The following is a 25,958-nucleotide window of genomic DNA, read 5'->3' as shown; positions in this document are numbered from 1 at the left end:
GAAAGAAAAAGAGATCGTTTTCTCTTTTTCTATATGATAATAATTTGATGCCATAACTAACGCATTATAAGCTATTTCACCTATGTATATAAATATACATACTTGTTGTTTATGTTACGTTACATATCTGTTTATTGTTTACATTGTAAAATATGCGATTTTTCTTTCACTTGTTGCATTTTTACTCTCTTTTTGTCGCTAGATGGAGCTATATAGGTCCCCTATATAAAAATCCCAGTAGTAGCGTATTTAAATTGATTTAATGAGATTTCCTTAAAAAAAAAAACAATAGCTAGTAACATAAAAAACAATAACAGAAAAATGACGAAAATATAGTGTGTATTTCATTGAATTCTCTTAAAAAAAGTACTAACAAAATTATATTAAATATATTCAACAACAAATATAAAATAGGTGTTATTAATAATGTTATAGTTTTGTTTGCATGAGCTATTTGAAGTATATAGTAAAATCGTGATTAAATACAATAGGGTATGGTTTGTGCTCGTAAGGCCACTTTGAATACAGGAAAATTGATTGTACAGAAATTCCTATTTCCTTTAGTAATATTCAAATACTGCTTATGATTATCACTTGAAACATTTTTTTTTCAGTGACTAAACGCGAGAGGTGGTGGGTTCGCTTCCCACTCGAGGAAATTAAACATTTAATATTTTCATTTCTTCCCTCTGGTGGCCAGGCAAAGTGTGACTTACAGAATTTAGTGGAAAAATGGGGATGTAATGTCTTAACACTAGGTTCCCTACCCTTCTGTGAGCAGAATACATGAAGCTACAATATAATTAATATATAATTCTTCATTTACTTAAAATATTTTACTGTAACAATAATAATAAAATAATAGTGAGCTTCACGCTGTATCCCGCACATAGGAGGGTAGGCAGAGGGAACCTAGTGTTAAGACACTCCGTTCCCCAATTTCTGCCGAATTTTGGAGGCATTGCGTGTTAAGTGGCAGAACTCAACGAAGCGCTTTGCCTCGACACCAGAGCGAAGATATGGAAATATAACCGTAAATAAATATTCCACTTCCTCGAGTGGGGATCGAACTCACAACAGTCGCGTTACATCTACACCTTTGTGCCGCTGCGCCACGATGACCTCTGTCACAGTATTTTTTTATAGATATAAAGTTGTCCGTCAGATCGATAGACAAACAGGAGACAGGAGAAGCATTTTTAATAAATTTCACCTTAAAACATGTTATAACACGTTATTTTTCTTAAATCACGCTTTTTCCTGTATAGAGCAGGCAGAGATATCTTAGTGTGAAGTCACTCCGTTATTCGACTTCCGTACTTGAGATATTTCTTGTTGGTGGATGTTGGAACACAGCGTTGAGTTTTGTTTTGTTTTACTGGGGCGGGGAAATTAAAATAATTATTTTTCTGAGTGGGTATCGAACCCATAAACATCGCGTTTATGTCAGGCGCAATCCCAATAGTAGAACACGATGGCCGATACTTTTTCGTTCTTTTCTAGCTTCACCAGCACATAGCAGGGTAAGCAAAGGGAACTTGGGACTCTAGTATGAACGCACTCTATCCCTCATTAATACATACATCTCCACCTTTTCGCCGAATTGTTAATACAATTTTAATGTTTATAATTAAATATCACCTATTTATACGACTAGGTAATTAAATATTACCTATACTAACATATATATACAGATAATGTAAGATTACCTGTATCATTAGGTAGTAATGATTGTTCTTTACCTTACCTCCATCCATTTGTTAGAGAAAATTATTTTTTATCAAGGAAAATGTAAATACACCAATTTCGCTAAATTATTCCAATATTTTTTTTCTTATATAATTGTTAATAATTACTTTAATTCACCTTCCCAGAGGTTACTTTTGAAGGTAAGGTCCAACGTTTTAAAAAATCAGAGGTTAGTTAGTATGTTTTTTGTATGGCAACGTGTTTTTTCCGAGGAACTTAATGTTAGAACATTCTGTTCCTAATTTTCGTCTCAATTTTCTAAATATTGCGTGTTGCTAAAACTAGGTTCCCTACCCTGCAGTGTGCAGGGTTAAGCACTGCTAGAAGCTGAATTAAATACATTCAATAATTAAATATACAATAGATATATATATATGTTATAATACGTAATTGTAAGTACTAATCGGTGACAACGTGTTATCAATTAAGATTATCTCTTTAAAAACGGCAAGCATTCATATCATTGAAACAGTGTTCAGAATGGAATCTATGCAGTGCCGAGCGCCTGCCACTGTTTAAATTTGTATGGACGACAATGTTTCTTATATATATATATATATAAATAAATAGTTTGTCCTTTCTGTGTGTCCCCTTAGTACTGTAGTAAGTATTTAGTGTTGTGATTTTGTAGTAGTGGGTTCTATAAAAAATAGTTTTTTTTTTGTAAATTTGCTAGTTTCACTGTGCGTTTGGTGTATTTTCATTGAGATATTTGATTTGGATTGTAAGTAGAATCTTTTTCTTAATTTTTTTTATAACGTTATCGTTAATTTACCTTTGTGTTTTTTTTGAGGCAAAGGTATTTTTTTTTGCATTAAATTATTTCAATTTGCGTTGGTTTGTTCGTCTTTCATATTTTTTTTATTATATTATTTATTATATAGAGTTTATCTATATAGAATCTTATATAGCCTCCTTTGTGTAAACAGCCATCTAATGTAGAAAGTGAATGCAATGTGTAGACAAATGACAGTTTTATAGTGGCTTATAATTATGTTTCTATGCGATATTTTCTATTTACATAAATATCTATATGTAGTTTATACTTTTGCACATTATTTATTAACTTGTAAATACATATAATAGTTAAATTATTAAAAAATGATTTTTTATAAAAGTTATTAAAACATTGTATCGGAGTTATAATTTCCATAATATATATATTTTATTTTATTAATTACTATTATACTATTATTAAATAAAATCTATTATCAGTTTTAACTCAGTAGCTTCTGTCTTGTCTTGACAGACGCTACAGACGCCTGTAGCGTTTGAGTGTAAACACGATGGGTGTGGTTTCGAAATTCCTCCCCAGTATATTTATTTTGTTTAACTTCACGCTGTATCCCGCACAAAGCAGAGTAGGCAGGGGGAATTTGAAAACCTAGGGCTAGGGCACTGCGTTCCCACTAAAACACCTAATAAAGAGGCAAGTGAAGAGCGAGAAGTTAAAAATATTAATTATTTCATTTCCCCGAGTGGGACTCGAGCCCAGAACCATCGCATTTACAGACAAACCCTTGTGCCACCGGGCCACAATGGCCTCATTTCATAATATATTTAAGTTATTTTTATGTACGGCAAATGACAAAGTTAAGTTCTGCCACTTAATTCTCAATTTCGGACGGAAATTTGCCAGTAGAGTGTCTTAGCGTTAGGTTTACACTAATCTAAAGAGCATGAAGCTAGTTTTTCCCTTTTTAAATATATTATACTGAGAATCATAAAGTCGTCTATAGTAATATGATAAAAAAACCGTTTAAAAACGAATCAGTGAAACTATTGGACTTAGAAATATGAAATTTCGCATGTAGGTAGGTTAGGGAGTATATAAATGAAATCTATGAATGAAAACAGCATCTCGAGATTGATCTCAGAGTTAAGAGCGATTTACTAATATGTTCTTGTTGAAAATCTTGGACAAAACGAGACTTCACGTCTTAAAGTCTACGCAAACAACTAGTTTATTATAAAGATACATTTTATATTAAAATTTAACTTTATAATAATTATAAATTTAAAAATAATTTTAATTTAAATTTTTTATCCACATCGGGTATTCCATAAACGAAGGATTAAAATACCTATTATATTTATTAATAAATATTCATATGTGAGCCAAACGTAATTAATATTTCTCTTTGCGGATTTGATATGTTTTATAATATAGGTATGTGTATATAAATCCACGTTTGACAATTTCAATTTTATTATGATACTAACGGCCCGAACGCGGCTTCGCCCGTATTCTCGTACCATCATAAATATTTTTATTATGCTGCATTTTTCAATCATTTTTCATAATTTTAAGAAAGTGCAAGCACTACGTGGCTGGTTTGAATGATGAAATCGGTGGCAAGGGCGTCCCCCGCGGGATTCGAGCCTGGCCTTGCGTCCGTAAACAGAGGGTTGAATTATTTTAATTTTTCATATTCTCGAAATGTATAAGTCCAATTAACATGCTATAAAAGCCAAAGCTTATCTTCATAACATTTTCTTGAAAATGAAATAGCTTTCGCTCTTAAGTTTCAATATATTTGCCAAATAAAAAACGTAGAAATATTACTATGCAATTTTCAATTATTTTTTATCACAAAAATAAGTCACAATTAGACAGCTAATTGTGACTTATTTTTAACAGACATATAAAGGTTGTCGCGGACTTTATTTTAGAATTAATGAAACTGAATGTTTTTGTAGTACAATGTATTATGTACTTACATATATTTAACTACTAATTATTGTTATTTCATTATTTAAGGCTAACTAAAAATTAAACAATAATCTATATAGCCTATAGCACTCCTGAAGAATGCAGCTTTCATACAAAATAAACCAAAAGTAAATCCGACCAGTAGTTCCAGAGATCTGAGCGTTTAATCAAACAAACAATCTCCTCCGCTTTATTATATTAGTATAGATATAAACAAAGAAAATATTAATTAATCGTCTGACATTAAATACGATGCCTGTGGGTTCGATTCCCACTTGGAGGATTTAATCATATTCTTTTGCTTCCTCTGGTAAAAAGACGAAGCGTTTGGTCTATATAAGTAATGTCTATAAAATTGGTTGAAAAGTGGAATGTGGAACAAGGAAATGAAAGTATTCGAGAAAATAACGAGCATAGAGTAGAGTACAGTCTTGTAAAATATCTTCAAAGTTTGTTTGTTTTTCTCTTTTCACCTATTTTTTCGTATTTTCTTATTACTAACTAAAAATCGAAAATTTTAACAATTTTTTATATTTATCTAAAATTATTTTTTTCAAGTTATCAAAAATATTGCTATTGTAATCATTTAAGGGTTTAGTTAAGCTGTTTTTATGTTTTAACTCTTAAATATACGAAATAATATTTATGGTATGGAGGTCTTTACCTACATACCATAAATATTACCTCCAAACCATAAATATTATCTTTATCTTTATAAACGAGATCTAAATCAGATTTTTGTTAAATAAATATACTTTAGCTCTACGTTGACTATTAATCAATAAAAAAAAAATATTAGTTATTTGCTCTGGTACCGAGACGAAAGGGCGGCGTTAAGTTCCGCCACTCAACACGCAATGCTTTGAAAATTCGGCTGAAAGTGAGAAATGTACTGACATTAGGTTGCCTCTGCTATCCAGCTATAGCTGCTTCTTTTTAAAAAAGCCAATTATTTTACATAAATACTTTTTTATTATTAATCTGTTATCAATAAACTTTTTTTGTTTGATGTCATCGTAGGTAAAGAGATGCCATCATAGATTGAGTTCTAGTAATTAATAGGGAAATGAAAAGAAAACAACCTCACTTTTTCCCACATAGCAAGGTAGATAGAGAGAACATAATGATAACACACTCCGTTCCCCACTTGCCACTCAGCCTTCATGACATTCCATGTTGGTGGCATAGCAAATTAGACTAATTTAAATGTAATCCCTGCATGAGGATTGAATCCATTGCCATCTCGTTTATATTATTAGATACTGTGCCACTGTACCACAACGGCAACAACGACGTACGATTTGACTTATAATTTAGCTCACAGAATGCTCGATTAATAACCGAATAAAAAGTCAAAATTAAAATAAATGTTTAAAATACAAATTTTACTATTTTCTCTCGAAGCCTCTATCCATCCAATGCAACGGGGTCTGCTAGGGATTTTCACATTTCCTCTCAGAAATATTTTCAATTTCTTTAATATTGAAAATGAGTGAAGTGGCAATTTCCACCCGGATTCGATACATTATGTGTCAGTTGACAGAGTTCAACGCCGCGATTTGTTTTACCACGGAAACGAAGGGCGGAATAAGAATAAGTTTAATTTAACAATTCTCCTGAAAAGCAACCAGGTTCCCCCTAACGGTCAACCGCCATTCCATTGCGCCACAATGGTCTCGATTGGTGAAGGAAAAGGATTTTTTTATCGTTCCGGTCAAGTGCGAGTCGGAATCGCTCAACAAGGATTCCGTAATTTTATTTTTGTAGGTCAACGGAAAGAACAACTTGTAAATGTTGACAAACTTAAGATTGCGAGCGCATTCAGTCACAATTGTAAGTTTGTACGCGTTTTTATCTGCAATTATAAATAGCATTTTTTCCTTAATTTGCACCGAAAGTTACTTTCTTTTTGTATTAAATGAACTACAAATATGAATTTGTACAGACATATAAATTATCACTTTTCGGATTTTTTCCTTTATTTGTATTGTAAGTTCGTGCTTCATGCCAAATGTCATAACTGTGGATCCAAGGGAAGTACAGTCAGTAGTCACACATATTGTGTTAAAAACGTTGACTTAGAAGCTTGATTTGTGCTCCACTTTGTGGGACCTTAAGCTTGTATATGTGTTATTCATTTCATCTTGATACCTCCGCGCGATCTCGAGAAGCATGATCTTGACGGACGGAGAGACGGATGGACACACAGAGAACAAAGTCATCCTATAAGGGTTTTTATTATTGAAATACGGATCCCTAAAAACAAAATATCAGTAAAATCTATATTAAATTTTTATAGCAATTCATTTTGTTTCAATTGTTGAAAAATATCTGTATATGTACTTATACTGTGTATTTCTTGAATGTAAAATAAAATAAATATATAATAAAACCTACATATAATATAAAACTCGTCTGTTAAAGAGTGACCGACAGACATAATTGATCATAGTGGACTTAAAAAAAAAAAAATTTACATGTATTTAGGTTATTGTATATAGGGGAGGACTAAGAGAACATTTCTCTAAATTTTTACGGCAACGGGAAAGAACGGGATTTTCCATATTACGTTTTAAAGTCCACGGAAACAGAGTTCATAATTTTTTTTTAATTTTATCCTTAACATTGCACCTTAGCTGTATTAAAATAGGTTACGACACTCTCGGGGTTTTTCAAATAAATATTGAGAATATATTATATATAGGGATAAAATAAGCATTATTTAATTATTATAGTTGTTAACATGTTTACACATTTGCACTTATTTATAGTAAAGTAGTACTATTGTACTTACCGAGTCTATTCAAGAAATATATAAGATTTTTGTTTTGTACTTATTTCTTATTTATTTTAACGTTTTGGTCTGGTTATATTTTTTTTTTCTCCAAATGAACCATCCGTTGACGCTATCGTGGTGTAGTGGTACTGTATGTAACTGTAATATGATGATTTAGGGTTCGATCTTCGAAAATTAATAGCTTTAATTTTCCGGTTTTAACGAGAAAAGGTGAAGCGTTGACATCCACCACTCAAATGTGGCCTTCTTCATCTTATTGGGGAACGGAGTGTCTGAACACTAGGTTCTCCCTGCTTACATTGCTATACGGGCTACAGCGTAAAGCTGAAATACAAAAAATAGAAAACGTAACAGTAACAATTTTTTTCTTATAAAGCCACTTCTTATTAATTCTCACAACCACATAATCTACACGTCATCAAAAAACCCTAATAACAAAACTAATTAATATTTAGATATTTTTTTAACGAAATATACCTACCTATACAAGATATCTAAATTATTATACTAAGAAAGTAATCATACCTTTATCAACAGTAAAATGAATATTTTATATCTAAATAATTAAAATCCAATTAACTATCAACAGGTAACTCTAACGGTTTTTTAAATTAAGAAGAAATTTTGGAAATGTTGCCGTCTAAGTCGTTACTTGTGGGTGTAACGATATGGATCTCCATTTCGTATTCACTGGCCTTAGAGGATTTTAGTGAGTATATTTGATTATTAATTTAAATAAAAATGGTGGTACTTGAGGCCCTTCTGACAAAGCACGGCGTTGTCTTCCACCGCATTCACGCAATGTCTGTGTATGGGGCACGGAGGGTCTTATTGTTAAGGTACAACGTAAACCTAAAAATGTATATGAAAATGTTTGTGTTGTCTATTTAGTATAGTGTAGATTCAATTCCCATTTTGTGAATGTTAATATAAATATAATATATAAGGTTGATTTGGTTAGATAGTTAATATAGGGTTAGGTGTGTTAGCGCAATGTATGTAGAATAAGTGACCAAGTCAAAAACGCAGTGATTTCTCACTTTTTCTCATGTTTATCCCACACTAAATAAAAAAAAATAACGCATAAGTAGAAAAAAAAATGTATTTACTATAAGTTTTTTGTTGACCTGTCACATCCCTCATCATCGTGCGAGAAAATCCCTATATTAATATACTTTTGCCAATTTTGTTACTAAAACCGTATGTAAATTAATTTCTGTACGAACACGTTATCACTCGATATTAGTGGATAAAAAGTGATAAATGCCCTATAATTTGAAAATCGATCCAGCACTTTATTCTTCAGCTACTAGTATCATTAGAATCGCGTTTTGTTTGTCTATATTATATAAATATTAGTATTTTAATACTAATTTTTCCGCTTTTATCCTTTAGTGCAGTCGTAGCGCGTCTATTGAACTGGCAAGTCTATTTTAATTGCATGGATTATTCTTTGATTATTACTTCGTATTAAAAAAATAATAAAAATATCAGTATTGGTGTTTTTCGACAATTATATCAAAGATTAAGTGCAAGTGTAGTGTAAATTATTCCAGATGTGACAGATGACGGATATATAGAAGTGTTAAACGATAATGGTGACAAAGTGTATATAACGAAAGAGCTCATGAAGAGGCTGACTGAGGAGTCTGAGACATGGCACTGGAGGCCCTGGCTGAGGACCAAAACGGAAGTCGTGGGGAATATAATACAGGAAGTCGAGAGGTCGTCTGGGGATTCGGTTAATAGTTTTCCTGAAGGAATCTTTGATGGTAAGTTTTATATTACAATTGAAATTTAATTATAATGATGAAATAAATATTTATTTTGGGGCTACATATTACAATTTTAATTCATATGAGGACCAGTCGTGGTGTTGGGGCACAAGCGTGTAACTGTAAACGTGACAAGTTGTGGGTTCGATCCCCACTCGAGGAAATGAAAAATATAATAATTTCATTTCTTCACTCTAAAGTTGGGGCAAAGTGCGGCGTTGAGTTCCGCCACTCCACACGCAATGCCTTCAGAATTCGGCGGCAAATAGGGTACAGAGAGTCTTAACACTAGGTTCTCTCTGCCTATCCTGCTGTGTGCTAATACAGCATGATGCTAAAAAAATGACATGATCATGATCAACATATCATGACGGAGTTGATGTACTTTGTACATGCAATGATTGTAGGGATGATCCCTATTTTTTGCAAAAAGATGAGATCAGAGGATCTTGCCACTACAGATAAAATTTATCTGCCTTCCATGAATATGCGAAAGATAGCGTACAGAAGTAAGTAAATAAAAAATAGAGTTTATAGAGAGTATTAAAATATCAAAAATGTTCTACTTTTATTCATTACAAACTTAATGTTATCGATGAGTAAATTTAATATACTTTATTTACCATTACGCGATTCCATTAACTTTGAATATTGCACACTTAAAAGCTTCGGTCACCTATAAAATAGTATTTTAATGAGCTTTACTTGTTAAATGTATTAAGAATTTGATTGAGAGAGCTTGACATTGAGAATTGAGGCCAGTCCTGGCGCAGAGACACAAGCGTGTGACTAAAGACGCGACGTGTTGTGGATTCGATTACCATTCGAGGAAATTAAATATTTAATATTTTCATTTTCAAAATTCAGCGGATAGTGGGGAACGGAGTGTCTCAACTTAATTAGGGTTCCTGCTGAAGCTGTTAAGTTTGTAATTATATGGGAAATGCGTGAGTAGCCCGGTTTCCGCTGCTAAAGAGAAATGGGCGGGTAATGCCGGCATTAATATACTTTGGCAATATATATTTTAAATAAAATGTTTCGTATATTCTTAAAAAAATCCTTGTTTTAAAGCTATAAATATTGTATTACTTGTGATTTTTACATAAATTGAATGTCTTAACACTACGTTCTTTCTGTATTCTCTATTAATTTTCATTGTTCACAAATCTTTAACGATTTCGATTCTCCGAACTTGGGTTAAATCGTTATTGATGCCGTAATCGTTGTGGGTTGCATCCTGGCTTGGGAGAAGGACATTTGAATTATTTATACTATGATCTATTGTACTGTACTCTGCTACTATTCTACCTTCTATTGTATTGTACTCTTATAAACAAAGCACAGCGTTGAGCTCCGTCATTCTATACGCAATGTCTTCCTGGGCCTCCCTAGTATACGGAGAAAAGCGTGAAGCTACTTTTTTAGTATCAATTATTTATTATTTTCAGAGACTCAACTAAGGGAGGGGGCGTTTGTACTATATGTTATATTCGGTATTTATACCTTCACTCTACTAGCAATAGTGTGTAATGATTATTTCATTCCGTGCGTGGAAATTATATGCGAGGACCTAAAGATACCGCAGGTTAGTAAAAAATTATAATAAATACTTAATTATTGGTAGTTTGTTAAATAACGTATAAAATTTTGAACGTAGCGTGATTTGAACCTGCTCCTCTTGGAAAATTTTCTTTTATAAGAAATATTTCTACATGTATGTGTGACTCTTTATAAATATATTTTATGAAACTCATTAATATGCTAGTTTCTATTTAAGAATAACTTTTCTCGATAATTATACTATACAATATAAAAATATGTTTTATTGTTGAATAGAATAGAGTAGTTCCTGAGATTATCGAGATCAATCAAACAAACCCTTCAGCTAGATAATAATACAGTTTCGACAAAATTTTACCTTCCTTTTATCCTTTCTGAATCAAAGGAAATTATATATAATTATATATATATTTCATATACCTAACCATTTTTTTTGGTATTAGTTATCTATATATATAAAATCGAAAGGTCACTCACTCATCACGAAATCTCGGAAACTACATGTGCTAGGAATTTCAAATTTTGCATAGGAGTTACTTATAGGACGTAGGTGCTCGCTAAGACGGGAATTTGCAATATTCGATTTCTAAGGGGTTGTTTTTGGGGTTGAAAGTTTGTATGAAACTTTACGTTACTACAAACGCTAGGAGTCTCAAATTTTGCATAGACGTCACTAGGACGTAGTCATGGAGACAGAAATTAATAATAACATAGTTCACGCGGGTGAAACCGCGAGCGGGCCGCTAGTTATAAATAATTTGCAATGGATTTGACGACGAGGATTCTTTTCATATAATTTCATATCAAAGTAAATTTTATGCGAAATCCCTTTTCAAACGAATATCTCGGTTTTACCTAACGTAAAATGATATAGTACACAAACAACTAAAATTAGAAGTGCTCTTACACTAAAACTCTAGAACAATATACTCGTACCTAATTATCTGAATTCCTCTCGAAACGAACTGAGCTTTCTGAACAATCTCTGAATGTATCGTATAATCCTTTTCGAACGCTTATGCATAATATGTATGAGGAGAAGAGTGGATAGGATTGTAGCTCTATTAAATTGTTTTAACAAGTGTTAGTATTATAATTTTATTATTAAAGTTTACTGAGGTGTCAAGTTTACTATGATATTGATGAGTATATTTAGTTCCGAAAGGAGCTGAACCGCAGATACAGTGGGTTCGAAGCAATCAACGGGGTGAACTATAACCTATAGGCTTGCTCGGTAAATGGATTATTAAATAGAAGAATTTTCCAAATCGCATCTTTGTTTGTATTTGCATTGTCAAGGTCGTCGTGGCGCAGGTGCACAAGGGCGTGGCTGTAACGCAACAGCTACACTCCTGTGGGTTCGATCCCCACTCGGAAGAATGAATTGCACCAAGGCAAAAGCTCGGCGTTGACTTCCGCCAGTCAACACACAATTCGCTGAAAAATTCGGCGGAAAGTGGAGAACGGAGTGTCTACAACAACACTAGGTCTCCTCTACCTCTCCTGCTATGTGCGGGATACATCGTGAAGTTGCATCTATTATTTTTGATGATACCGCGTTCAACCAAACAAACAAAGGCTTAAGAATAATATGATGCAGAAGTAAAATATAAGACTAAATGCAATTATGGTGGATTGGAATTGCTTTGGTTAGAAGAGAAAATGATGGAATTCCGCAACTCAAAACTACATACAAAATGAAAAACATATATGGAAAAACGGGAAATAAAAAATAAACTTTTTTTTAGAACGTGGCAGCGGCTACGTTTATGTCGGTGGCCACGTCGTGTCCAGAATTCTTCGTGAACGTGATCTCCACGTTCCTCACTCAATCTGACATGGGCATCGGAACTATAGTGGGCTCTGCCATCTTCAATGTACTGGGAGTGGCTGCCGTCGGGGGACTTGCTGCGATTGCGGTAAGTTAATTTAGGTTTCAATAAGAATTTAGATTTCAATTAATTTAAATAAGTAATAATATAGTCTGTTTTCTAATAGAATAGAGTATGGATAATATTTTGAATTATAAATATCGATGCTATAGTAACGGGCTCAAATCGTAATCGTGGGATTGTCGTTTATATGATGTAATAATATTTATCGTCAGCGAACAATGTTTGAAGTTGAGTAACGCCAAAATTTAACTTCAAGTATGAAAATCTTATGTAAATGATGATAATAGATTTTTTTTCAACTCCTCCAGGAGAATGGAATATTTGACATTTTCATTTTCTCGCTGTGGTAACCTGGCAAAGTGTGGCATAAAGTTCCACCATTCAACACGCAAGACCTTAAGTATTCAGTGGAAAGTGGTGAACGGAAAGGTCTTATTGGAAACAAAATGTCATAACACTAGGTTCCCAGGTCTGTACTTCCCTTGGGCGCAGTGAGACAACGTCTGTTAACAAACGCGATGGTTGTGGTTTCGATTCGTATTTAGGAAAACGTTATATAAAATTATTTTCATTTCTCCGCGCTAGGCGCGGCAAGCGCAGTGTTCTTTTAATTGTTGACTCCATCGAGTCGTAATATCTCGAATTCAGGCGAATACTGTTTGAATAGAAAAATAATTGAATAATTATTTTGTGAAAGCCTTCCTTTACGTATTTACTTTTTATTGTTGACTTGATATACATATTAAAATTTCATATTTTACAAAATATAACCAAATATTATGCTTCAATTTTCAACATTTATTTAATGAACATAAAATTTCCGTTCCTTTGAAACGTGAATAACAATATCGTATTTATCATTTTTAAATTATATATAAAAATAAATTAATTGAAAATTTCTGTGTAAAACATCGTATGACAAAATGAGTTACACAATAACTCTTCGATTGAACTGGTCGATACAATCACATTTCGATCCCAAATTTTAAGTCAATTTTCGAGACATTGCGTGTTGTTTGGTGGAACTCCACGTAGTTTGTCCTGCTATGTCTTGCTAAATATTTTCCTAAAGCTGATTTGTACTTGTATTATATCCACCTATCGTACAGAACGTAGTAATCATTATCACTAAATACTTAATATGTACATAATATGAGAGGGAAATACCATATTTTAATATCTTTTCAAAATGCTATTCAAATAGCTATAATAAAAACAAATATATATACAAAAAATATATTTTTTTATATTTCCTTCCAGCCAATCGCCATAGACCGAGGTCCGGTTACGCGAGATGTCATAATTTATATGATAAACGTTGGTGTGCTAGTCGCAATTGTATGGGACGGCTTGGTGGTCTGGTACGAGGCCATGGTTCTGGGTATACTCTATATATGCTACTTCATCATCATGTTCAACAGTATGAAGATATTTGCGTTGTTCAACAAAATGTTCGCGGGATGCCGTAAAGGTCATTCTGAGTGTAAATTTTTTTCTTTTTGTTTTTTTAGTTTCACGCTCTATCCCGCATGTAGCAGGGTGGACATAGTGAATCTAGTACTAAAATATTGTCTCCGCTTTCCATCGATTTTTTTTGTATGTTGAGTGGCGGAAATGAAAGAAGCGTTTTGTTTTGTTAGCAGAGCGAGTTAATTAAAATAATTCATTTCTCTGAGTGGGAATCGACCCCACAATCGTCGGGCTTACAGGCAGATGTTGTGCTGCTGCGCCACGGTGGTCTCATTTTCCATTATTCCTTGCGCCATGACTGGCCTGGTCTTAAATATAATTATAGTAATATTTATATATTGAAATCAATATTATTTTATGTACAGATATAGTTTCTAACGATACCAAAGTCATAGAAGAAGGTCTCGATAACAGTGGCTTCAACAACAGCGAAACGCAAATCAGCAATAATTCAAATGAAAAATTGGCAGTTGAGGAAAAAGGTATTAAATATAATAATATTATATAATCATATAATCATATTATATTACAACTAAGAGTAGAGTAATTCTGACCGCAAGTACAAGTGGTTACATCGAAACGAACCACGTGACTTTATTAAATCAAGGTTAATTAAGGTCCTCTTGAGCCTATGGTTTTCCTCGAAAAGTGGTATAGCTTCACGCTGTATCCCTTACATGGTAGGTAGAGGGAACTTGGGAACCTAATGTTAAGACATTCCGTTCCGATTAAGACATTTCAGTTGAGTGGCAGAATTTGAGTGGCAGCTCGCTTTGTCTCACCGGAAATTGTGAATAATTCATTCCCCCAAGTTTGGATCGAATCTACGACCATTCCGGTGACGTTTACAACGGTAAATGAAAATAAAAAAGACAAAAGAAATAAATAAGTATAATTAGAGGCAATAAACAGTAAGAGTGAAGGTCTTTTCTAGTGACCACACCACATTGCTTCACACTTTAAATTTAGTGGATGTTAACTTTGTAAAGTGATACCTGCAATTTAATATTTATGTGTAGTAGAAACTCGATTATCCGGCCCTCAGTTATACGGATTCGCGATATCCGAACTATTAACCCCAATAATTATTCTATACAACCTACTACAATGAAATCCAAGAAAATTTATACATACATATTTACGTACATAAATCGTATATGTTGGAAATTATTAATTTCTTAATATACGTTGATTTTCGTTGCTGTGTTTGTTGCTTTTAATAGACATATAACAATTTTGTGCTACATATGTACAAAACCTTATTTTCTTAATAAATTCGATTATCCGGATCCGGTTAATCGAGTTTTTACTGTATTAGCCTTTTTGTTCTAATTGTAAACGCAAAAGGTTGTAAGTTCGATTGCCACTCGAGCAAATAAAATATTTACTATTTTCATTTTCTCGCTCTGGTAGCGAAAGCAAAGCGCGGTGTCCGCTATTCTACACGCATTGCCTTCAAAAAAAAAACTGTCTTTACGCACTTAAACTTGTACACAATAAACGCTACAGAATTTAATCATTTTCCAATTGGTTTATCAAATAGGTATTTCATAATTTTAGTGATAATAGGAAGAATAATAACGACTTTTTAATATTAAGTAACGAAGTGGTTCTCTTATCACATTATCTATGGTCATTTGAAATCAGCTTAAAAGTAATTTTGACAAGCTACCTTATTTTTTTATTAATAAAACTTACCTTATGAACGATAGTAGATTTTAATATATTATTATATATTTTATTAATAATATATGTGTTAAATATATACTTGTATATACTTACATATAAGAAAATAGTGTACCGGAAAGACGGGCAAAAATAGATTTCTTAAGATATTTCATAATAAATATTTGACTTTGTCTTAGCTGGGTAGCCAGAGAGAATGGAGCCCCAAACTCTAATTTCATCTAATATAATATAAATATTTATGATACATATAAACCTAGCCTTTGAATCATTCTGTCTAGTAGTGAAAATCGTATCAAAATCATTGTATTGTTTTAAACATAGGAGCGAAAATCGATGGAAAACCCTTTTTATACTACAAGGTGTCTCAAAAGAAATTTTATATTTATAAATATCATAAAAAAAAACGAAGTAGTTTATTAGTAAGATGTTTATTTATTTCTAAAATACAGTATAATAAAGCTATTTTTTATTCAAAATTTGTTCCATTATAAAAAAAATTATAATTTTTTTTCTAGTTGAAATAAAAGAGAAGCCAAAGAAGAGTGTGTGGAGGTTCCCGAAAGAGAACTCCTTGGTATACAGAATTTGGTGGATTTATACGTGGCCTTTGAAATTTTTACTCAGCTTAACTGTGCCTTCACCTATTACGTGTAGAAGATTTTATCCTCTATCCTTCGTCATGTGCATAGTTTGGATTGGAGTCAATTCATATTTTGTGTCCTGGAGTATGACTGTTTTGGGTAAGAATAATATTAATCATCATTCATATATACTTTTATTTAATTAGTGAATAAATTTTACATTTTTAGATATAAATTATAATAAAAAAATAAATTTAAAAATGTAAAAATATATATTATATTATTACTTTTCGCATATTTCCGCATTCAGGAGGCATTGCGTGCTGAGTGGCGGGACACAATGCGGTTTTGGGTTCTATTCCAACTCGAGAAAATGAAATTTGTAATATTTTAATTTAGAACTACAAAAATAACAATTTCGTAGCTACAATTTACACAATTTCTATGTTATCTTTTAATAATTTAATAAGCACTTCATACAAATGGGTTGGCTAATAACAATAATTAAGTGTATTTATTTTGTTGCATGCTTACTTGTAGGTTCGTCCGTATACAGATTAAGAGGCGTATAAACACTTGTTGATTGTTGAGAAATGACAATGACCTAGATGTAACTAGATCATATTTAAAAATATATTTAGTTTTTTTTAAGTATTTGGTGTGAAACGCACTCGTTTTTGCTTTTTTTTTTAAACAAAGTCCGGCGTTGAGTTGTGCCGTTCAATGTCTTAAATTAACATGAAAAGCGGAAAGCAGAATGTCTTAATAATATATTTTGTTCCTGTCCTGTAATGTTTGTTGAACTGTGAAGCTAAAGAAACATACATAGATCCATATTAATACTAATTAATGCGAATCGAATCTACAACCATAGTGCGTATAGAAAAAATGCATAGATTTTTCATATGCATAAATTCTCAAACCGGAAATACTGAAAAATATATATATATATATATATATGATAAATGGGATTTGAATGCATAGCCATCATTTTAAATATTTTTTTTTGTGTATTATACCTACAATAATACCGCCTATTTATAATTACTTTATATATTTTTTCCTTTTATGAAAGGATGAATTTAATGAGACTATTAAAAGAAATTATTTCATGGCAACGATAGTACTATTGTTGTTAATAGTTTGCATTTTTTTTTATTAAAATCTGCCATCGCCTGGGCGCGCTGCGTGGGTTCGATCCCCATGGTGGGGAATATATTTGAATAATTTTCATCTTTCGGCTCTGTAAAGATAAAATACGGAGAGTTTATACCTCCTCGTATATGTGATATGCATAATATCGCGAAATTTTACTTAAGATGGATAATAGTTTTTGTTTTTTTTTGTATAATAGTTTTTTGTTTTGTTCATATTGTATTCGTCTTTTACTTATATAATAACTAAGTTCTTACTTACGGGTTCTTCCCCGTTATCAAATGATGCTGATTTATGGATTACGTATGACACATGACGACATGTCGTTTATATTAAATATTCAACGTAAACTCCATGGTCTTCTGCAAATTCAAAGTTATATGTTTTTTTTTGAAAGTCAAACAACCAGTTCACTAAAGTTTAATTAATGAAATATAAAAAAACAAATGATTTCCTGCGATTGGCATGCTCAAGCAAACATATTCTTACGCTTTATAATATTTTAATAGTAAAGAAGTTTCAGCATTGACATTGTTCTCTTTCACTTCAGGCCATACATTTTTCATACCCGAGTCCGTGATGGGCATGACCTTCCTCGCCTTCGGCGGCTGTCTGCCGGAAGCGTGCTCTATATTCATCATGTCCAGACGAGGTAAGTTCACTTTAAGTTTTAACATAATATGTTTTTTTTTCAGTTTCACGCTGTTTCCCGCATGTAGCAGGGTAGGCAATGGAAGCCTTGTGTTAAGATACTCTGTCCCCCACTTACCGCCAAATTCTCTAGAATCGAACCCATAACCTATCGCATAAATAAATATGTGAAGTACTTGTCGACGCCCGCAACTTGTGTCTGCGTGGACTTAAAAAAAAAAGAGAAAAATGCTTTCTAAATCCAGTAGAAGTTGTCATTTTCTCAGTAACGGAAAAGTTTGATATCACTATTGGTGGGAATAAAAAATTGGTTATTATTCCTTAAATAATTATTAACTGTTAGTTTACTATTAAGCTAGTAATAAACTTTGTAAACACATTATTATTTATAATGATCACATATACTTTAGTAACTATAGTTCAATACAATACGATACAATACGTTTTTTTAGCTTAGCGAGAAAATATTAAATATCTAATAATTTCCTTGAATGGGAATCAAACCTATCACGTGACTGTAATTGAGACTGAATATAAATGTGATGGCTTTAGATTCGATTCCCTCACAAGGGAACGATTTTATTTATTAAATAATTTACATTTCCCTAACATGTTCGAGCGGGAAGTTCTCTCTATACTGCTATGCGTGACAAAGCGTGATACTTATGAAAAAAAACCAATTATTTCACCAAAACGTGCAAAATCAATCATTATCTTTGCTTTTGGCGATAGCGATGTTCTATTTGCGTATATTAAAATAACATTATTATTATTTATATGTCTTATCAGGTATTTGCTTTGCGAATGTTTCTTGTTATCATTTAAAACTGATTTGCTGACGCATTGCTCGCGATAACGTTTGTAATATGGCTAGTGTTGTTATAATAATTGTTTTTCTTAATAAAATATAAATAAATATAAACTAGTGTTAAGATACTCAGTTCCTTACTTTCTGTTGTTTTCAGAGCTAGGGAATGAAAATATTAAATATCTTATTCCCTCGAGTAAGAATCGAAACCACAACCGTTGCGCTTGCAGTTACACGCTTGTGCTGCTGCGCCACAAGTAATTAAAAAATAAACACTAAATTTAATAATTTGAAAGTAAAAATTATCTATACTTAAATTATTTTTTAATCATGTATACGAATTTACTATGAAATTTATGATATTTGTTTTGTTCACCATATTTATTTTAGTAATGATTTATTAAGGCTATATTTGCTTTGTTTTGGATTTTGGGCCATCAATTACGTTTATGAGACCGAGAAATAATCATGTAATAAACAACAAAGAATACTTACCGTTGAATTGATAACCTCTATATTGTTATCTGTTAAAAAAAAGCAATATTTTGTTGAATTTCTAAAAATCAAATCCAGTTTGTCCCCAGAACAAGAAAATATAAATAGCTAATGATACATTTATTACATTATTTATCGGGAAAAAGTATCCAAATGGGAATCGAAGCTACAACTATTGCGTTAACATCCGAAAAATTAGTATATATAAATTACGATCTTCTAAATTTTGTCTGTAGTCGCCCTTACAATTTAACACGTAAAGGACTTTATAAATCCCGCTACGTTACGTCGAGCATGAAGAACTCGAGTGTTTGAAACTCTTGCTTGTCGATAGTTTAGAAATGAATTCAAAGGAATTCCTCGTATCAATATGTAATATTGAAATATGATAAATTATAATATTGACGCCGTTCTGGCGCAGTGCTACAAGCGACTGTCGATTGCGATGTTCGATTCCCATGTGGTATCCCAATATTTAATATTTTTATTACCCTGCTCTGGTTACGAAATATTTTTACCCCAGTTTCCAAGGTTCCGCCTCCAAGAGAATGTGTGAATGGCTAAAATAGTGTCTAAACTCTAGCTGTATCACCTTCCTTGAAAATAATAAATATACTATCTATATTTATTATTTTAAGATAAGTGATATAGCTATATTTAAGAAGCTCTAGTTGAGGAGTTGACATATTGCATGTAGATAGATGGCTGAATGTAACATTGCGCTTTGTCTAACCAAAAAGAGAAAATGTAAATATTTTTGCATACAATTCCCGCGAGTGGGAATCGAACCTACAATCATCGTGTACACTCCATAATTAGTTCTCTGTCGCCAGTTTTCATTATTTGATTAATTTCTTTAGTGCAAATGCTTTCCTTTTACGCTTAGAGAGTAAAATGAATATAGTATTAATCTTAAAATTCTTTTCACAAGCGATCGAGAGTCCTTTTGACAGAAAAGTAAACTATTATTATCAAAGTTTCTTGTTTTAATGTTTATATTTATATTAGTTAACTAGCGGCCCGCTCGCGGTTACACCCGCGTGAACTATGTTATTATTAATTTCTGTCTCTATGACTACGTCCTAGTGACGTCTATGCAAAATTTGAGACTCCTAGCATTTGTAGTAACGAAGTTTCATACAAACTTTCGACCCCAAAAACAACCCCTTAGAAGTCGAATATTGCAAATTCCCGTCTTAGCGAGCATCTACGTCCTATAAGTAACTCCTATGCAAAATTTGAGATTCCTAGCACATGTAGTTTCTGAGATTTAGTGATGAGTGAGTGACCTTTCGATTTTATATATATAGATTAGTCAGACAATAAAATATACTTCACTAAAGTTAGTAATATACTTTTTAATAAGGTTTAAAAATAATATAATATGTATATTTATTAATTTTAATAAGATTCTAAATTGTAATTTATATACATTTTTTAATTACACAAATACCCTACCTACTTTGACAAAACCTAAGTATAGCAGGGTAGGCAATGAGAACCTAGTGTCAAGACTCTCCTCTTTCCGTCATCCGTCTAAATTTGAGATATTGCGTTTTGAGTTGTGGAAATTAACACCGCACTCATTAGTGCGGGGAATAATATATTTCATTACCTCGAGTGGAATCGAACACACTACCTACTTACCTACCGGAATTCGATAATATTGCATCTTTATTATTTATATAAATCATTGTAATATTTATACGAAATGGAAAATACTATGTAATAATGTGTTAGGTTTTCCCTAATTGTATCTATATGTTAATGTTAGTTACAATAATAAATCAGTTGTAATAAATAATTGGATATCATCAACTATTACTTTTTTAGCTTCACGCTGCATCCCGCACACAGCAGGGTAGGCAGAGAGGGCCTGGTTAAGACATTCCGCTCCCCCCCTACCGTCAAATTCTGGAAGCATTGGCTTGATACCAGAGCAAAGAAATTAAAATAATTAATATTTCATTTCCTCGAATGGGATCGAACCCAGAACCTCTCGTGTTTACAGTCGTATGCCAATTACTTTGTTTGAAAAATAATATCATTACGATTCGTTCACTATAACCAACATAAAGATTAACTCGACGACAAGAATATTAAGACCTAGTGTTAAAACGCTCCGTTCTCAACTTTACATTCATTTTATCAATAAAGCGTAAAGCTGAAAAAAGTAATATCAAAATCTGTACACAGCAGGGTAGGCAGAGGGAACCTCGTGTTAAACCACTCCCGATAAAAGTAATATTTGATAAAAATTTAAGTTTTAATAGAAAATAAAAAATAGTGTCACTGCAATCTCATCATCTGATAAGAAACCCAAGGAAACTTCTTTTTAAATTAATATAAGGGAAAAAATCTTATTCTTAGAATCGACATCAACATGCACTTGTAGTTCTACGGTATTTAATAATGTTGGAAATACGCCCACTTCAAACTTTATATTTGACGATTTAATATCTACATTTCAATGTTAAAGTGTATTAATTAGAAATAAGGATAAAATTATAGTATCCAAGAGAGAGAGAGAGAGAGAGAGACAGAGAGAGAGAGAGAGAGACAGAGAGAGAGAGAGAGAGAGAGACAGAGAGAGACTGCAACGCGGCTGTTGTGAGTTCGATTCCCACTCGGTAAAATGTGGTAATATTGAAATATGATAAATGATAATATGAGGAAGTCGGCGGAAAGTGGGGAACGCAGGGTTTTAACACTAGGTTACCTCTGCCTACCCTTCTATATGCGGGATACACCGTGAAAAAAAATATATAAATATAAGACTAATTTTTTTGTTCTTGAAATGTAAATATTTTTTTGTTTTCACGATTTATCCCGCAGAGATAGGCTCATAGGCGGAGGGAACCTGCGATGTAACGAACACTCCGTTCCTTATTTAAATATTTCCGTTCACCTCTTTCCACGAATTTCTAGAGTTGGCGCCGCGATCTGCCTCGCTAATGGAGCGAAGAGATAAGATAGAAAATATAAATGAATACATTGCCCCGAGTGGGAATCGAAGCCACAACCGTCGTTTATAGTCGCACTCTTGTATTCCCTTTCCACGACGTCTTCAAATATTAATTATTAATGTTCAATACTTATAATAACTTTTGCTTGCGTTTAATAAAATCACGATATCATATATCAGTATTGCCATTCATTTTGTTGTGCCTTTTTCGATTTAATATTTAAACTTTACAATACTTCTGTAAGTTCTATAAGTACGGAAAATTTTCTTAGAAAAATTATCGTTCAAACCTTGCAGTCTTTCTATTTTTAACTTTTTCTTATAACTCCCTTGTTAGGTATATTTTAGTTAAGACATAAATATTGATTAAGATTTGAATATGCAACTTAAGCGTTTTATCAATCTTATATTAACTCAGGATTCCCTTTTGAGTAGAACTATTTTCATTTCCCCTCTTTGGTTAGACATAGCGAGGTTAAGTACCGCCACTCTACACCCAAATATAAATATTTCAATTTAGAAAGTGAAGAACCGAGGGTCTGGTCACTAGGTTATCCCTATCTATCCTGATTTCCATGGAAAATTATGTTCTATGCACAGTTCTATACTTTTATTGTTATGCTGATAACTTTCACGTGCGTAAACACAATTACATTACATTTTTATCGTTAGATAAAAAATTAACAATCATTAAGAAACAATTAACTTTTTTTATCTAATTCATTAGAATGATAAAATACCCATATGTCTGAAGACGATTAATGACAAATGTGATTGTAATCATTAAATGACTTCATATGAGATACCGTTCAATTATTTAGTAATAAACAAGTTTTTCTTTTTCCCACAATAAAATGACTCAGAGTCAATAACAGTATTAAATAATTGAAGTTAATGGGAGGATTTAATTATATATTTGTGATACATATATCTTATATTACTAATGAAATTTATATTTTATTATATTATATTGTAAATCAAATTAAATTAAATCAGCTTCACGCACACAACAGGGTAGTCAGTGGGAACCAAGTGTTAAGACACTTTCTGCCAAATTCGGGAGGCATTGTATGTTGAGTAGCGGAGCTCAACGCCGCAATTATATTGTTCTAAACAATAAATTTTAATTATCAGATTAGATTACCTCTTAGATTAAGTCTCCTGTAATATTTCAAAAGGTGTAAATACGTCATATTAAATATTTCATTTGCCTCGACCGAGAATCGAAATTAACGACTGGCTTTTAACATGTTAAATAATCAAATAATAATTATGTTGAAATAATATCATAATAGCCTTTATTAAGTGAAAATTTCAATTTTATAACCTTATTAAAGTTAATTAGTTAATATAAATTATATGTTTGAAAATTGAAATGGATTACTCACTTGTATTTCAATAATTGATTTGTTTGCTAATGGCTTGCTAATTGTTGGTTTGACGTTTATCAAATAAAATCAATACATATACCTATTGAGGCCAGTCGTGGCGCTGGCGCTGGGCCACAAGCGTGACTATAAACACGAGTTTGTGGGCTCGATTCCCACTCGAGGACATAAAATATTCAATATTTCATTTCTTCGCTGTGCTGCCGTGGCGTCAAGTTCAGCCTCTCAACACGCAGTAGGCCAGAATTCGGTGGAAAGTGAGGAGAGGAGTGTTTTAAGACTAAGGTCCCTCTGCCTACCTTTCTACACACGAAATGTTGAAGAAAATTCTTCGATTCTTCGTTCGATTAGCAACCACTAACACCATTTTACTATACTAGATTTTTTTATTTCTGTAAAGACGATATCATTGGATTTATTCCCTGCTTGAATGAATTATTATATATAAACTATATATATTTACCCAATCTGGTGAAAAATATGCTGCGTTCAGTTTTGTCACTTAACGCAGAATATCTCGAATGTCGAGCGATGCGTGGGGTAGGGAGTGTTTTAACACTGGGTTCCTTTCTACTCTGCTTTCTTCGAAGCAGCATAAAGCTGAATAAACAATATATGTTCTAAAATCACTTTCTCTTGTTACAGGCGAAGGCGGCATCGGAGTATCAAATGCATTGGGTGCCAACTCTTTAGCCATACTATTTGCTTTGGGTCTACCTTGGCTCATCAAGACACTCATATTGCTAGTCGAAGGTTCTGATACGGCTGTTAAAATTAATTCTGTGGGCATCGACTTCGTCGTGGGCTCTCTCCTGGTTGCCACGTCTTTGCTCTGGCTCACTTTATTCATAGGAAAATTCAAACTAAGAAAATCTCTAGGTGGAGTGTTCTTGGTGTTATACGCGATCTTCATCACGTTCGCCATTCTTGTAGAGATGGGCATAATTTTAGATAGAGAAATTGCTTTTTAATATAGTAATCCGTTTAGTCTTGGAAAGGACAGTGATACATACTAGCCGTTGGTTGTGTAGTGAGATTTAGACTTGCCAGTACTTATTGTGCACGTATTGTATATTTCTGTGATGAATGTTTTTTTTTTTGTTTTTAAATTCTAATTGGAAAGATATTTTTTTTGACATTATATTAGCAGGTCGTCGTGGCATAATGGGGCGATGATTGTGGGTTCGATGCTCACTCGGGTAAATGATTATGTTTCAATTATTTTCATTTCCTCGCTCTGATAATCAAACAGCGGCGTTTAGCTCTACCACTCAATACGCAATGTCTCGAAAATTACGAAGAAAATGGAAAACAGAGTGTCTTAACACCATCCTTCCTCTGCCTACCTTGCTGTGCGGGAAAAAAGCGTGAAGATACTTACGCAGGTATGAGAGTAGCAGATCTGATTAATAAATATGAAAATGACAAAATGTGAAATGTGTTAAATTATAAATGTTTTCATCGTTTATTTTGTTTTATTTTTTTTCCTATTTTAGTTGTATCCTATTACTATAATTCTATCTAAATATGAAATAATATCAGTACAGTAAATGTGAACTAAAGACTTTTCTTCCATGGTTTGCAAGGACTGGTTGATTACAAGCTACTGGGTTAGGTTAGGGTTGAAATGAAATACGTTGTGCCCTAAACTACGATGACTATTTTATTACTTCACTAAAACTCTTATAATATATGGTTTATAATTCTAAATATACTTATCATTAATGACACATTAATTAATTATTAATTACACATTTATTATAGACAAAATTTGACATTAAACTAATTATTATCTATTATAAGAAATACATACAAAGATATTATACCATCTTATAGTGTATCTATCAGAGTGGGGATCAAACCCACAACCATCACATTCAGATGATATCCCACTGCGCCCCGATGGCCATCTAATCTAAATTGTATCTATTGATTGACACCGCACAGAATTCAGAGTTACGTCCTTAATACTACATTCTTAAATATAAATATGATTATAAGTTTAAATTTAGACAATTAAGAATATTGATTTAAGTTTGATAATAAAATACACATATTACTATGTGATTTTATATATATATTTTTTATTTTATTTTGTATTTTTTTTTATTTTATCTGAATTTTAAATCACTACTTGAATCTTAAATCTATTAAATTCAAATTACATCTAAAAAACATTTAAAGTTTTTTTTTTAATTTAATACTATTTTTAATACATTGATAGATATTATGTGATTTTATAAATTATTTTTTTATTTTATTTTATA

General features: G+C 32.2%; 1 protein-coding gene across 3 annotated transcripts; it reads left to right on the top strand.

The window, feature by feature from the left end:
- The first annotated feature begins 2,224 nt into the window (after positions 1-2,224).
- On the top strand, positions 2,225-25,157 carry LOC146527332 (sodium/potassium/calcium exchanger 4-like). Of its 3 annotated transcripts, none has more exons than XM_085205990.1 (10): positions 2,225-2,344; positions 7,849-7,968; positions 8,816-9,031; positions 10,483-10,619; positions 12,343-12,513; positions 13,750-13,972; positions 14,325-14,441; positions 16,164-16,388; positions 17,935-18,036; positions 24,337-25,157. In XM_085205990.1, the coding sequence occupies exons 2-10, from the start codon at positions 7,890-7,892 to the stop codon at positions 24,660-24,662; spliced, it is 1,596 nt and encodes a 531-aa protein (XP_085062116.1). In that variant the 5' UTR covers positions 2,225-2,344; positions 7,849-7,889; the 3' UTR covers positions 24,663-25,157. The 3 variants fall into 3 exon arrangements, with proteins under 3 accessions (XP_085062116.1, XP_085062115.1, XP_085062114.1); XM_085205989.1 differs by having other exon boundaries at positions 2,225-2,352; XM_085205988.1 differs by having other exon boundaries at positions 2,336-2,473.
- Positions 25,158-25,958: the final 801 nt, after the last annotated feature.

The sequence above is a fragment of the Heliconius melpomene genome, chromosome 21 (assembly GCF_056956725.1).
Source record: "Heliconius melpomene rosina isolate 202511_hmr_F chromosome 21, ASM5695672v1, whole genome shotgun sequence".
NCBI classification, from domain to species: domain Eukaryota; kingdom Metazoa; phylum Arthropoda; class Insecta; order Lepidoptera; family Nymphalidae; genus Heliconius; species Heliconius melpomene.
The sequence above is the reverse complement of the archived record's forward strand: the minus strand, read 5'-3'. Positions and strand labels throughout refer to the sequence as shown.